The 15,209-nt window shown below is 44.2% G+C and overlaps 1 protein-coding gene across 3 annotated transcripts in view; it reads right to left on the reverse strand.

Annotated features, from left to right (window-relative positions):
• KCNU1 (potassium calcium-activated channel subfamily U member 1) overlaps window positions 1–15,209 on the reverse strand; it is a 212,969-nt gene that overhangs the window by 42,741 nt on the left and 155,019 nt on the right. For all 3 annotated transcript variants that reach the window (XM_083184484.1, XM_083184483.1, XM_083184485.1), the window contains 2 exons: window positions 13,749–13,958; window positions 12,497–12,671 (listed from right to left, as the gene is read on the reverse strand). In XM_083184484.1, the coding sequence (XP_083040610.1) occupies window positions 12,497–12,671; window positions 13,749–13,958 (385 nt within the window). The remainder of the gene's footprint in view (window positions 1–12,496; window positions 12,672–13,748; window positions 13,959–15,209) is intronic.

Here is a 15,209-nt window from a genome sequence, read left to right on the forward strand (position 1 = left end):
AACCAGGCCTACTTCAACAAGTGGAACAATGCACATCCAGTGCATGACTTAGTACAGATGTTTTAGTCACCCATATATGTCCTATGTACTAACCCTTGGAGAGAGATAAAGTGTACAGAGGTAAAGTTCCAACAACACCAGGTCCTACAGCATACTTGCCTACTTTTGAAAACTAGTTTCAGGGAGATTATAGTTGGTGGTAGAATTTTGCACATGCTCCACCCAAAGGGCGTGTCTAGTTCCATATGTGGAGAGATTGTGAAAAGAGATTGCGCACGTGGCACCTAGAAGTGTGGGTGTGTACTGCTACATCCATACCTGCCAACATTGAAGGCTGTGGAGGCGGGACGGTGTGCGCGACAAAGGCACACAGGAAATTTTTGGGGGCATGGCCTGTCGAAAATGGGGCGTGGGCTATACTCGCGACGCTCCCGCGAGGTCACGCCCCCCGTTTTCGCTGCGGTGGGGGCATGCCCAGCAGCTCTGTGAGCTGCTGACCAGCCCCCAGCCCCCTCTGCCTGCACGAATAGACGCTGTGCGCATGCGCACAGCGTCTATTCACGGACCACAGGGGGGACTCCCAACTGCCCCCCCACGCCGCGGGACACTGCCGGCGGCGGGAGGGACGCGGGAATGTCCCAAAATATCGGGACGTTCCCACGATAAGCGGGACAGTTGGGAGGTATGCTACATCTGAGAGGAATCTTTTATAATTACTTATATCGAAATGCAGATGATCCCCAAAGCAGTTAGTAAGAGCTACTATACTTGGTAAAGTGCTGGGAAATGGCGCTGATGATTCAATGTAAATGTATCGGTCTCTCATTCCTTTTTCCCCCAAAAAATGTAACAGTGTAATGTGGGCCAGGTGAAATGAGGGAGATTGCTAGACTAATGAGGGAAAGAGGGAGATTGCTGCTATTTCAGGGAGTCTCACAGAGAGGAGGGTAGGCAACTATGTCCTACAGATGTGTCCACATACATGTAGACTCTTCTAGTTGCACCATGTCATGGCACGACTCAGCAGCATAACACATTTTTTGTACCTTTTTTCATTAAAATGCATCTTATTTGCGAAACGGTTTTCCTGGAAAACACTGGATATAGGCATGCCGCATATCATTTGAATCAGCAGTAGCTGCTTGCGCATTCTGTTTTGCAAATAAGACACATTATAATGGTAAAAAGTCCCAAGCACAGACGCTCAGCACTACCAAGTCATTATGTGTAATGCATGGAGGATAGATGCATGTTGTGGACACATCTGTAACTGTCATTTTTCAAACACAGGGACTGATTGGTTGGTAGTTTATCACTGTCCACTTTATTTGTCTTTAAGAGAAACATGTAGTAACAGGAAAATGCGGCAAAACACAATTTTCAACTAAGTTAGGGGTCAGGCCACCGCCACCCCTAAGCACAACAAATTTGGTTGCAAGTAAAATGTCACTTGCTCCCACCGTGTTGAGGCCTCCTTACTGCACCAACCTCACACCCACCCCATCACCACAGTGTGCTGATCATTGCCCCCTCCTTCCTCACATTACATTACAAAAAAAAAAGTCTTAATGACAAGCAAATAAAAAAGGGTACTTGTTTCCTAGAACGGCGCCCACTAAGCTATTTGCTTAGTGGGCTATTCTGCGTAGTGACATCGCATCACATGGGCCATTTTAGTGCCGTGCGATGCGATATGATGCAAATTTTTTATGTCATTTATTCACTGCTCTGTGTGCCCCAGGGGATAGCATCGCACCTCCCGCAAAATCGCATGCGATTTTCTAGCGTGTGCGATGCCATTACATTAGCTACACAATAATAGGATTGTATGTCATAAAAAGAGGTTTGACGCACCCCGCCACCGCGAAGCGTGGTGAGCGCAGCAAGCCCCGTGTCGGGAGGCGGAACGCGTCCTTCGAATTTTTCATACCCCCACTATCTACGTCGGCGTGAAGTTGATCTTATATAGTGTGGCGAGCACAGCGAGCCACCGAGCCCGAAGCGTGGCGAGCATAGCGGAATACATGTAAAGTAATCCGCATCCGCTCACCACGCTTCGGGCTTGGTGGCTCGTTGTGCTCGCCACACAATATAAAATCTACTTCACGCCGACGTGGATAGTGGGGGTATGAAAAAGTCGAAGGAAAACATAGGAGGACGCGTTCCGCTGCGCTCGCCACACTTTGGGGTGGCGTGGATAGTGTGGGGGGGGGGGGTGTAAAACATCATTGTATGTCATACAATGATATTATTGTATAGCTATAAATACCCAAGTATACCCATCACACACCCTATAAAATCGCATGCGATTTTGCGGGAGGTGCGATGCGATGCGATCCCCTGGTGCACACAGAGCAGTGAATAAATTACATTAAAAAATCGCATCGCACGGCACTAAAATGGCCCATGCGGTGCGATGCAATGCGATGCAATGCGATGCGATTTCCCTACGTTTGCGTACGTGGAAAATCTGGGCGCCGTTCTAGAAAACAAGTATTTAAAAAAGTTACTGTTTTGGCCTTGCACATAATCCGTACACATATGCAGTGGTTCGATAATCGATCGCCTTCCAAATTTGCAAAAAAGCAATCAAATAACCCCCTGTTTTTTATAGAAAAGTGCATTTACAGTAGCTGCAATATTCCTAAAAATTCACAGAAACCTCACACTGCAATCTACAGTACAGATGCTTGCCACTAGGGGGCAGCACTATTGCACATGAATGAGTTTTACTTTTGTGAAAGAAGATAGAATGTAATAATTTCATATCTTCTAGCAATACACTGCTAGCAACAAATTATCTGGATTTACTTTTGTTTTTCATAAACTTACTATGTGTTCATTTATGTATCATTTATAAATTGTGTGAAATGCTTATTACGGTATTCACACCATATATTATGTCAAAGCATGACTATGAGAAATGACTACACCCTCACACAGCACTCTGCAGGTATTATTTTAGGCACAATGAGAAGGGTGTTCCTTATTTTTTACACCAGGCATCACATTAACAGGAAACCACCTGCATGGCTTAGTGCAAAAAGGTGGTGGCAACTGTGGGGTTTGCAAAATGTTGCTCGCTTTGATGAAAGCTGGCAAACCCATATATAAAAGTACAGTAGAGGCATTAATCCACCTGAAAGTTAGGCTCATGCGACAAATGGTATTAGCTTAAAAGGAAAAAAGGGGGTGAAGACTGAGCATTCGGACAAGTATTCCTGATTCCACCAGTGTACAAGATCTTGGTGGAAGTGTAGCGTAAAAACTTTTCCACAACTTTTCTGTGCAGAGAATCAGCAGCCGACCAATACTCCTCAGAACCTGTATCATGGGCTGATTCAGAGGTTGAAACAGAAGCATCCTCAGCCACGTCTATTGGTGGCTGCCCGACAGCGACTTTATGCAAAATGACTCCCTCGTGCATAACTGTGCATCAGAATGAGCAAGGGCTGAGACGCCATTGTAATAGCCCATGTACGCTATAATAGAGATTGATCTATTCTTGAATTTGTCAGCAGAATGAGCCATTTGGAGAGGTGCGACGTCCCGTTCTCCTTTGCCTATTCCACACTGTGGGCCTGATTCAGGGTGCAATACAAGCAGAATTCAGATGGATTTGGCAGATTTCAGCATACTGCATATCACCATACATTTACAGAATGAAATGCAGCACTGCCGCCAAGTGCACCCAAAAAGGGACATGAACTCCACTAAAGGGTGTGTGTGCTGGGGATGCCTCGAGCCATTCTCCCATTTCTGTCACTGTGGGGGGATGCTCAGCTCTCTATGGGCCTGATTCAGACCTGTTCCCTACGGTCTATATACTTGCAGCCTAGTAGACAGGTCAGTGCCGCTCGCCAAACCCCCCCCCCCCCCATGACCCCTCACTAGCATGCGAGGGGATGTCTACAAGAACACAGGGGAGAGAAATCATATGATGGTCGCTGACTATTGAATTATTTCCCCCCCCTCGGAAACAAAAAGCTAGCTGAACGGACTTTAATTTCTCCGGAGATTGCCGAAAAGGGGGCAGGAGCTGGTGTCATGTGATGTCCACCCGGAGCAGGCAACGACCCACCTTCATTTCTGGAGGAACACCAAGCATTTTCATGGGGACATCCAAAAAACGCTGGGCATTCTCCTGCTGCCAGCCCCTAGCCGCCACCCCCTCACCTCCCTTTGTTTGCCTATGACTGGGAAGAACAAACTCCTAGCTACAGCAGGTTGTGGGTTAGTGTGTGCACATACCACTGGGGGTATAAGCTAATTGCAATGGAAAATTTTTTAACAGCAAATATTCAATTCACTTTCCCGGCCTCTTAAAAAGGTTGATCATATTGCCCTAGATTCGGAGAACGAGCCATGACCTGAACTCGCTTCTGTATCATCACTTCCATTTTTAAAAAAGGAGAATCCTTTTAGCGTGTCTCTTATCCCTCTCTCCACATTGTTCCATGTGTTTTTACCCTGGAATATGTATTTTCCGTATGTTATTAACCCACTAACATTCACATTTTCAAGCTTCTGTGGATTGACGGATTCTAGAACTGAAGGCGTTAATGAAAAGCTGTAACTGGCTGGCCCTCACTCCTGAGGGACGGTAATTTAGTTTTTTGGTAATGCAGTTTAAATTTTTTTTAAGCTGCCAACATAAGGCGAGTAATTGAAAGTGAAGGTTTGGATACAGAGAACAGGGAAAGTGTTCATCCCGAGAGGTGTTTAATAAAACTCTTGTTCAATTACAAAGAATTACATTACTACGGAGACCGGCAGAATGCTTAATATTGCATTTTCACTCTACAATGTCTGGGCTGATGTCAGAAAGGGGAAGAGACAGCCATCCAAATACAGGAGAGGGCCTGGCTGTCAATGTTTATGGTGATATATGCTGCGGAAATGTGTATGTGTCTTCCCCCTTAACATTGAAAGCAGTGCTAATTTAATCTTTCCCACCTAAAATAAAAGCGAGAAATTGCCTCAGGATTACTGTACATAGTGTTTTTTCCACACTAAAACAGAATACGGGTATTTCCTTGGACCTCATGGCAGCATACACAAAAAGGCAGGGTTGCCTACTTTTAGGCTGTCCTCTACGGGAGAGGGCAAACAGACAGAAGAAGCAGGGGGAGGGGCCCGCTGGTATGCCACGGAAGGGGTGGGGCTGGAGCTCAACAACTGAGCCTTGTGTGAGGGCGTGGTCATTGCAATTGCATCATCATGGCCACGCCTCTGCTGTGAAATGCCAGTATTTCAGGCACTGCACAGAGGGCAGGTGGGGCCACAATGATGCGTCACTCACCACGGGGGGATTGTGGTAGGCCAAGGGAATTTTGGGGGACTTGCCCACCTTTCCGGGGGTCCGGAGGCGGACCCATACCGGGAGGGTAGGCAAGTATGCAGTAAGGATGGGTACACATTAGACAACAATGCAAATGTTGTAATGTCGACGAGTTCCCTGGAACTCCCTCAGAAATGATATAGTGCATACACACTAAATGATATTGTTCAGTGGCCACATCCAGTAGGATGCTGTTTTTGATGATACAGTCAGACGTGCTAAATGTACAGACAACAGAGAGAATCACTATTCACCCGTGGGAACGCATCACTAACGACTTTAGGGGGGTTTTCAATGATGTCCTGTTTGTTCGGCTAGCCGAAAAGCCCAGACAGACCTAATCAATGCAGCCATTTTCAGACCGTTTTTCTGCCGATGCAGGTTAGACTTTGTTAAAAAGTGGAATCTGCATCGGCAGAAATAGGCAAAAACAGCAAAAATCATCAAAAAGTGGTGGTTTTCTGACTGTTGGAAAAATCAGCAAGGATTGAATATCCATCATAGTGCATACACATTAGACATTATGCACGGAAATATCATTATCGATGATCATTATTATTTCTGTCTGATGTGTGCGCATATCGAGACTTCTGAAGGGTAAATGCCATTTTGGGAAGTTATGCACTCTAGATTTACTAGAAGTTCATGGACCTGCATGTCACAGATCTATGGGATACAGTTAAGGGGGGAAATATGGGACCCAAACAATACAAAGGCAGTCAATGGGTTGACCACACTAGGTCAACAAGCATTAGGTCAACACAGGGAAAATGTTGACATCCACATGGACTATGATTGGGTACAATAATAGTAGAGATTACAGCCATAGCAGAGCAAAGCACCTGGCCTGAAACATTGCAAGTGTAGGGGTACACTAATTGGGGGTACAATTTGACAACAAAAATTATGTTTTGACCTTTTCCAAGTCAATATATTTCTTATGTCAACCCTTCTCCCATTTCAACCTTGTGCACATCGACCTTTCGGGGTGCACCTAGACCCTGTTGACCTAAATATTTTCGACCTTATGATCCACACACAGACAACACTTTCTTTGGAGAATCTGTATAGTTGTAGCAAAATGTGTACATTTAATCTGACCAAGTAAAATCTGACTTTGAGAGATGAGAAATGTAATGAGATTTTAGCACCGAAGAAGACGCATGTTCTAGAGCAGTGGTCTCCAACCTTTTTTGGGTCGGGAGCTACTCGCGACAAAATAAACCGCCCGAAGAGCTACTAAAGTAAATTAAAAAAAAAAATCTGCATAATATAAAAAAAAATGCCCTTTACACATAATGTCACAAACCGTAATGCCCCTGACACATTATGCCACACACTGCAATGCCCCAGACACAATATGCCACACACTGCAATGTCCAATATGTCACAAACATACCTCCCAACCCTGTAGGCAGAGGAGAAGAGACATCGGCACGCGCCAAAAATTAGAGGGTTTAGCTACTACCGTGGAACTCCTGCGAGGCTACATCCCCCATTTTTTCCGCTATGGGGGCATGGTCAGCTCTCTAAGAGCTGTAGCCACATGGGGTGCGGCCATGGAAAATGGGGGTGTGATACACATATGCCCTCAATAGTGCAGTGCCAGATACACATGACCCCAATAGTGCAGTCCGTGATACCCATTATAAATATGCCCCGCACCGTGATGCTCCATTATACAAATGCCCCACACCGTGATGCTCCATTATACATATGCCACACCGTGATGCTCCATTATACATATGCCACAATGTGAAGCTCCATTATACAAATGCCCCAAAGCGTGATGCTCAATTATACATATGCCACACACACACACAATGCCCATTATACATATGCCCAACAACGTGATGCACCATTATACATATGCCACACCGTGATGCTCTGTTATACAAATGCCCCACAGCGTGATACTCCATTAAACATATGTCCCACACCAAGATGCACCATTATACATATGCCACACCGTGATGCTGCATTATACATATGCCACACCGTGATGCCGCATTATACATATGCCACACCGTGATGCTGCATTATACATATGCCACACCGTGATGCCGCATTATACATATGCCACACCGTGATGCCGCATTATACATATGCCCCACATTAAGCTCCATTAAACATATGTCCCACACCGAGATGCACCATTATACATATGCCACACCGTGATGCTCCATTATACATATGCCACACACCGTGATGCCCATTATACATATGCCACACACCGTGATGCACCATTATACATATGTCCCACACCGAGATGCACCATTATACATATGCCACACCGTGATGCTCCATTATACATATGCCACACACCGTGATGCCCATTATACATATGCCACACACCGTGATGCACCATTATACATATGCCACACACCGTGATGCCCATTATACAAATGCCCCACAGCGTGAAGCTCATTATTAATGAGCATCAAGGTGTGGGGCATTTCTATAATGGGCATCATGTGTGTGGCATATGCCCCGCACACCTTGATGATTATTAATTAATGAGCTTCAAGGTGTGGGGCATATGTTTAATGGGCATCATTTGTGTGGCATATGTTAATGACTCATTAAACATATGCCACACACATGATGCCCATTATACCTCAAGCAGTGAAAACGGAATGCAGGCTGGAGTCACCTAATGTATGTACATATGCAAAGCACACACAGTTTTAATTTTTTTTTTAACCTAACGCAGGAGTTGAGCAGAGGCTGTGGTGCAGGACTTGAGCAGAGGCTGTGGCGCAGGACTTGAGCAGAGGCTGTGGCGTTGATAAGAAAGTGCGCAAATTCCATATGTTGGGAACATCAGGAGGTCACGCGGCATGAAGTCACTCTGAGACCTCCTGCCGCCAAGCGAGGATGGAACCGCTACACGGCATTAAATCACTTTCTGACCTCCTGCCGCCAAGCAAGGAACCTCTACGCGGCAGGAGATCACTGAAACACGCCGAGCTACTGGAAAACACCCGGCGAGCTACCCGTCGCTCGCGAGCGACGGGTTGGCGAACCCTGTTCTAGAGGGAAAGGAGAATTTCTTTGTGCTGCCCTCTACTGGAGCAGCACCAATACACCAGTATCTTCCAATCATTGGCAGCTTCAGAGGGGGACTGCAGCACAGTTCAAAATTCAAATAGTGGAGCCGCAGCAACTGCCTCCAACTGCCATTCCAAACGGATTCACAGAGCAGTGGCTGCAGCTCCCCTACTGGAATTTTGGACCGTGATGCAGCTCCAACTCTGGATCCGCCACTGCTTACAATACAGCTACAGATAAGTGCAACGGAATATGCTGTGCTATATAAGAAACATACTGTAATAAATACATTTACAGTATTTTGAGCAATGTCTGTACATATAATTTGTCGTGAATGTACGATTCCCTTTCAAGTGATTTTATAGGTTAATAAAAGCCTGGCGTTTTAGGAAATCCAGACAGGCTAAAGCTTGGCATTATGTGGCACATCACATAGTGCTGACCCCAAATTGTAAATCCAGACATGCAAACCATTGATTTATACCTCAGACAAGTCTGAGAAATTACCCATCTGACACTGACGCGTATTAAATCTTATGATAAGTACAAAGTATCTGCAACTTATTAGCTCATAAATTCTCAACTATTCAATTAGAATTGCTGTGAGATTTACAGCCAGCTCCAGGGGAGACAGAGAGCCATTAGCCTGTATTATCATAAGTAAAGGCATTTGCTGGAACCTAGTTGTAGGTCACCAGCAGCTCATCTCTGCACAAATACACATGTAGGATCGTATTGACTCTGCTAGAGAGAAACTAGCAATGGTTCATTAATTCTACTCCCCACCAGTGCAAACCATGATTATTATTAACCTCCATTCTGTATTGCCAAAATAATGACCATTCTCGCATAATCCATTACTCCAGCGCTACTTTATTTGTACGTGGAAATGGAATTTAAATGCTAGTTTCTTTATAATGTAATAGATTGGGCTTTAATCTGCCTTCTTTTTTCCAGGAGTCCTATGTATTAATTGGGGTAATTTAACTCGCCCTTGGGGCTTAGTGAATGTATACACCTCTGTTCAGTACAGTAGAATCTCATTTAAAAGATGTGTAATTATGACGCATGTACAATGAAATTATCCAGTAACAACTTGTCACACTTTAGAAGATATATGGATGTGGGCTTCATTAGAGAGGCTGTATCGAGAGGGCTGGAATGGCAGCTATGTACAGGTATGTAACTGATACGCAGAAGCATAATAAGTGTTATAAAACCAGAATGAAGAATAGTAAAAGCAATGCTTCTATTTGATAAATGCTTGCATTGGATAAATAAGAAATAGGCTCACATTTCTGCAAAGCTCCATACTGCTTTTTATTGTTGCCAAACAAAATGGCTTCTCAATAAGGGCTCAGACATGAGTGCATACCATGTGCTCCTGCAACAGTATATTGGTCTGATCTGTGTTCCCCACTAGAGAACGAGTAGATAACAGTCACGGCAGGGAGAGATCACCGAAGGCAAACCTCCCAACTTTCATAATCTTTAAATCAGGACCTGCCGCGCCAAAGCGGATGGAGCGAAGGGGAGGGTGGGCGTGGCCTCAGGTATAAGGGCATTGCCTAGTGTTGCAACCCCCGCTTTTATCATTTTTAGGGACGTGCCCATCGCTTCCCTAATATCTGGGCACCCTCCACCCCCCTATCTGAAATCCTACCCTCCTTGTCTGCACTGAAGAGATACTGTGCGCTTGTGCATGGCTTCTCTTCATCCATCACCGACTGACCTGCAGAGTAGAGCAATGGTGATATTCTGCTCCCCCCAAATGCCCCCCCCCCTGCCTGTGGGACATTGCCACCAATAGGAGGAACTGGGGTACAGTCTCCGAATAGCGTGACAGTCCTGCTGTTATCGGGACAGTTGGGAGGTATGCTGAACACAATAATAATAGACATACCAAGGACTGTGCTATGGTGTTCGGCGCCCCTGCAAACAATACATTTTCCCCCTGTCACCCTTACTATAGGGACAGCATGTTCCACAAAAAGGGGTGTGGTCTCACAAGGAAGGGGTATGACTACACCCAACTCAAATTACCCAATTCAAATTAAGCCATATCATAGCACAATCTAATTCATATTACACCACATAGTAGTGTACCTTCTTACATTACACAATAGTGCCAAGGGTGTGGTACAATTCACCGACAGACGGGATTCCGAGAGTCGTTACTCAGACGTCGGAATCCCGACTGCTCCCTCGTGGGGGTCCCAGACCCCCACGAGGGAGCAGTCGGGATTCCGACGTCGGAGTAATTATTGTCGGAATCCCGACTGTCGGGGAGCCGTCCGGCACCCAGTGCCACCTAGTCATGTTACGCTATGCTACACAATAGTAGCCCACATACATGTCATGCTGCTCAGTAGTGTCCTTAGACATAATGCTTACAGTAGTGGCATTATACATAGTGGTCATTCGAGCTCCCTGCAACTTCCAACAACCCTACAGTTCCTCTTCCTTGTCTGGGTGCTAGAATGAACTTATACATATAGGGCCAGATGTACTAAGCTTGAAAAGTGATAAAATAAAGAGTGATAAACCACCAGCCAATCAGCTGCTAACTGCCATGTCACAGACTGTGTTTGATAAATGACAGGTAGGAGCTATTTGGTTGGTGGTTTATCACTCTGCATTTTGTCACGTTTCAAGGCTTAGTACATCTCGCTGATAACATCCTCCACAGTAATGTTCCTTATACATTAAACTCACAGTAATAGTACCCCTTACACATAATGCCCACATTATTAATGCTAATGCCCACAGCAGTAGTGACCCTTACACATAACTTCCACAGTAGTGCAGGAGGCGGCCAGGGAGCATTAGCACGAAAATGCTGGATGCGCCCAGGAAAATGTTGGGGATCCACTTCTGAATGGGGGCGGCCATCTGCCTTCCAGATAGTGACCTAGATTAGCGAGTGCTACAGAAACCATTTGATGGTCAGCGACCATTGAGTGATTTGGAAGCCCCCCATGTAAGGCTCCAATGGATATTTATGCAAAGCATCCATTTTCAGTGCTGTGGGGAATATTTGCTGACTAGTGGGGGCGGGCGTTCGTACAGGTGGCGGGCAGTGTTACATGGTTCGCAAAACAGCAAACTAACTGCTGTGAGAGCCAACCAGAATCATGGCCTTAGTGCTAACTGGATATATATTCAGCATAGCATCCATTTAATACAGACAGTCCATTGTTTTGTCATTACTTTCTCCATTTTGTTATTGTGAGTGTAAACAATTTGCATGGAGAATCAGCATTTTTAGCCTAACCCTTACCCCAGTTTAATTTGAACCCTAAACCTAACATTAGCATGAACTGCCGATATTATGCCTATGGACATTGCTAACATTGACTTTATGTGCAAGTTTACAGTGTGAACTGTTGACATTCTGGGAGAGTTTCAAATTTTATTTAGTGGCAATCATGTACATGGCAAAATCCACCTGGTTATTCATTGTAAATACGGATTCTCACAGCCTATTACATTTGGCCTGAGATGTTGCTATGGGCAACCAATCAGAATATAATTCTTATTCATTTAGCACCTGAAATAAAACTCCCATCTTATTAAATATTGGATACATGCCATCGCTTGTATATGATAATGTACGGTACCTACAACTTTGCATACAGAGCATGAAAGGAAGGAGAATATATAAATATGAGACAGGATAGAAGCTTCTGGCCTCTCTAGGTGATATACTGTACATCATCGGAACCCAGGGTAAAGGGATTTCCCTAAGCCCTGCAGCAGAGTCTTCAACCTTTGCCTTTAAGGGACATTTTGCTTCTGTGGATTGGGGATTTAGGTGGGAGCAGTGTTTGGTGTTTTTGGATGTGAGGCACTATCCAGGGCTTTTAATAATGTTTTTATAATTCCTTATGAACACCTGGCATCAATTTCACAGAATGAATAGATTCATCATGAACAGTTTGTGACGATGGCCTGATGATGTGATGATGGTGGTGGTGGTGGTGGTGGTGGGGGGGGAGGGGTATGGTATAACATTTGAGCTTATGGTGTTACCATTTATTGCATATGGCATCTTCATACAGTGGATGACTGAGGTACCAGTGAGGAGTTCGGAAGCTTACTTACCTGCATTACCTGTTCTTGGCTTAAACTGCATAGACCGGATATTCCGGGTGGCCTGTGTGCATTCGGTGTCCTCCAAATACTTTGTGCGATGAGTCCAGTTAGATGACATGACCGCACACATGGAACACTGGTATATATTGACAGCTCTCAGATTAGCACAGGACAGGCCAGACCCCTGGACAAAAGCAATATCTATTAGTGAATGCATTACATTGTTTCATATTTGTTATGTTCTGTTCTGGTTGGTATCTGGACTTTAGGTCTACACTATAGATCAACCTGGTTGAAAGGTTTTCATGACACAGCGTATGGTCGATGAGTAATTCATAATGTTTCATTATTTGCACCTATCAGATTACCTACGTGGACTACGATTGGGAATGGTAATCTGGTAAGCGAGGTAAGCCATGCAAGGGGACAAGGTACACTATTGGGGGTCGATGTGCTAAAAGTTAAAAAATAACACCCTAAAAACCGAAAACACTCATGTTGACCTTTTCCTGGTGCATGTCGACCTTTTGGGGTCAACCTAAGCACTGTTGACCGAATTAAACAAACCCGTTCTGGTTTTTCTACCCTGTGTGTAAAATATAAGAAATTATTTAGGAGTTCATTACTTTGCAATACATAATTTTTACTCTTCACCAGATTACAAGAATAAGCCAATGGAGTTTTAAGCCCCATGCAAACTAGACCAGGCCTGTCCAACCTGTGGCTCTCTAGATGTTGGGAAACTACACATCCCAGCATGCTTTGCCATAGCCTAGCATTCCGAAATAGCAAAACTGTGGCAATACACGCGGGGACTTGTAATTTCACAACAACTGGAAAGCCACAGATTGACCAGGCCTGCACTAGATGACCCATGGGACTGCCAATATTGGTAATGATATCGGCAGTCTTATAGGTGGAAGATATTTTGCATACACACTGAACAATGTCATTAACGATATCGTTCGGTGATATCACCGGGACCCTTCTGAATATGCTGGTCATTGGCTACATAGCCAGAATTGTTTTGCATACTCAGCTAACGGGGGAGGGGGTGTTAGGTGGGGGATTGGTAATTAAGCGCGGAGAACGCATCATTAATGATATTGAGCATACACACTACCCAGTTTTTGAAACAATATCACTCAGGGGGGCCTTCTGAGTGATTTCTTTCAAAAAAATTGGTCATGTCACAGTATGAACATGCCTGTAACAAGCTAAAAGGACAAACTTTATACTTAGGGAATCAACTGTTACTTACTGGAAACACAAACAACTTGGGGAAATTTTGAATGCTTTTCCATTCTCTCCGAAGGTACTTGAGAGGCCCAAGAAAGACGACTGGCTTCAGTTCCTGGTAGCTGAAGTTACTGGTGCGCAGAGGCATGACAAAGTCCCGCAGGCCAATGTACCCAAAGATGCTGACCACAATGTGATTTTGGAATTCCATCTGTGCCGCAGTTTGAAAAGTCTGTTGGATAGAGGAAAACTTCAAAGGCTGTCAGCTCTGACAATGTACGGATACAAGAATCTGGAAGTGCCAACAACAATGCAACACATTCAAGTACTTCACACGTAATGACATAGCACATTGCTTGCTGTATTGACAGGGCTTGTTGAGAGGTCTTAAAGGTTGTATATAAAACACTACTTTATTATGAACATTGATTGCCTTTACGCATCCTAATGCATGCAACATAAACCATTGATGAATGTGTTTAAAAAAAAAAAAAGCCTAAGGATACAGATCAATCAGCTTCTGCATCCACTATGATGTTCTGCTACTGTATAATATATACTGTACGTCTTTGGTAGTAATTCTGAAAAGGTTTAGAATTTCGCTATACCCTGGAGATAAAGTAACAGACTTTTTTACGCAGCATCCACAAACAATATATTTTTTAAGTTACTGGAATTTAAGAATGCGCTTCAAGGCATTTACCATAGCAAAAAGAACTACAGCTAAAAGCCACATACTGTAAGTGTTGCACCAAATATGCTGCAATCACTAACCCTCGTGGTCTTAGTCCGAGAGTGCATCCAATCACCTAGAGCAATCTGACCCTTTATGTTGGCGACATACGGCAGCGCTTACAGGCATCATGTTTAGGCGCTGCATATCAGCTCAATGGTACCCTTGAAGAGAGCTTGACGTTTAGGGGTAATACGCCTGCCTCCATAAGAAAGATTTTCCACTTTAAACATGTTCCTAGTTTCATTTTAAGAGCTTAATTGATTATTTAACTGATAGGAGCCATGTGTCCCTTTCACTTCAATGTGGCAATTAAGTTCTTATAAATACACTTTTCTATCTGAAAAGTGCAGCGTTCGAGTGATCCTAATTGATGCCTCTAAATGCTGTCTCTGCAACTGAAACACCAGCCCCAATCCATCAGATGATAATCTGAGAACTGCTCACATACACATGGGAACATGACGGAACAGTCTGGAAAGTCATCATTCTTAATAGAAAATTGTGTGACCTATTTAGGAGATGCAAATCCAATATGTTCTGCCAACCAGTATGTACAGTATAATAAAGGTTAAATCTTCTTATCAGTTATCCTAAAAACCATAATACTCTGAGTAGAGTAGTAATTGGGCAGCCGTGACATGATATTATCTAGTAATAATAATAATAATAATAATAATAATAATAATAATAATGTTTTTTTATACAGCACTTTTCACCTAATATGACTCAAAGTGCTTGCATTAGCCT

Source organism: Crinia signifera, chromosome 4, assembly GCF_055691185.1.
Source record: "Crinia signifera chromosome 4, ASM5569118v1, whole genome shotgun sequence".
Lineage (NCBI taxonomy): Eukaryota > Metazoa > Chordata > Amphibia > Anura > Myobatrachidae > Crinia > Crinia signifera.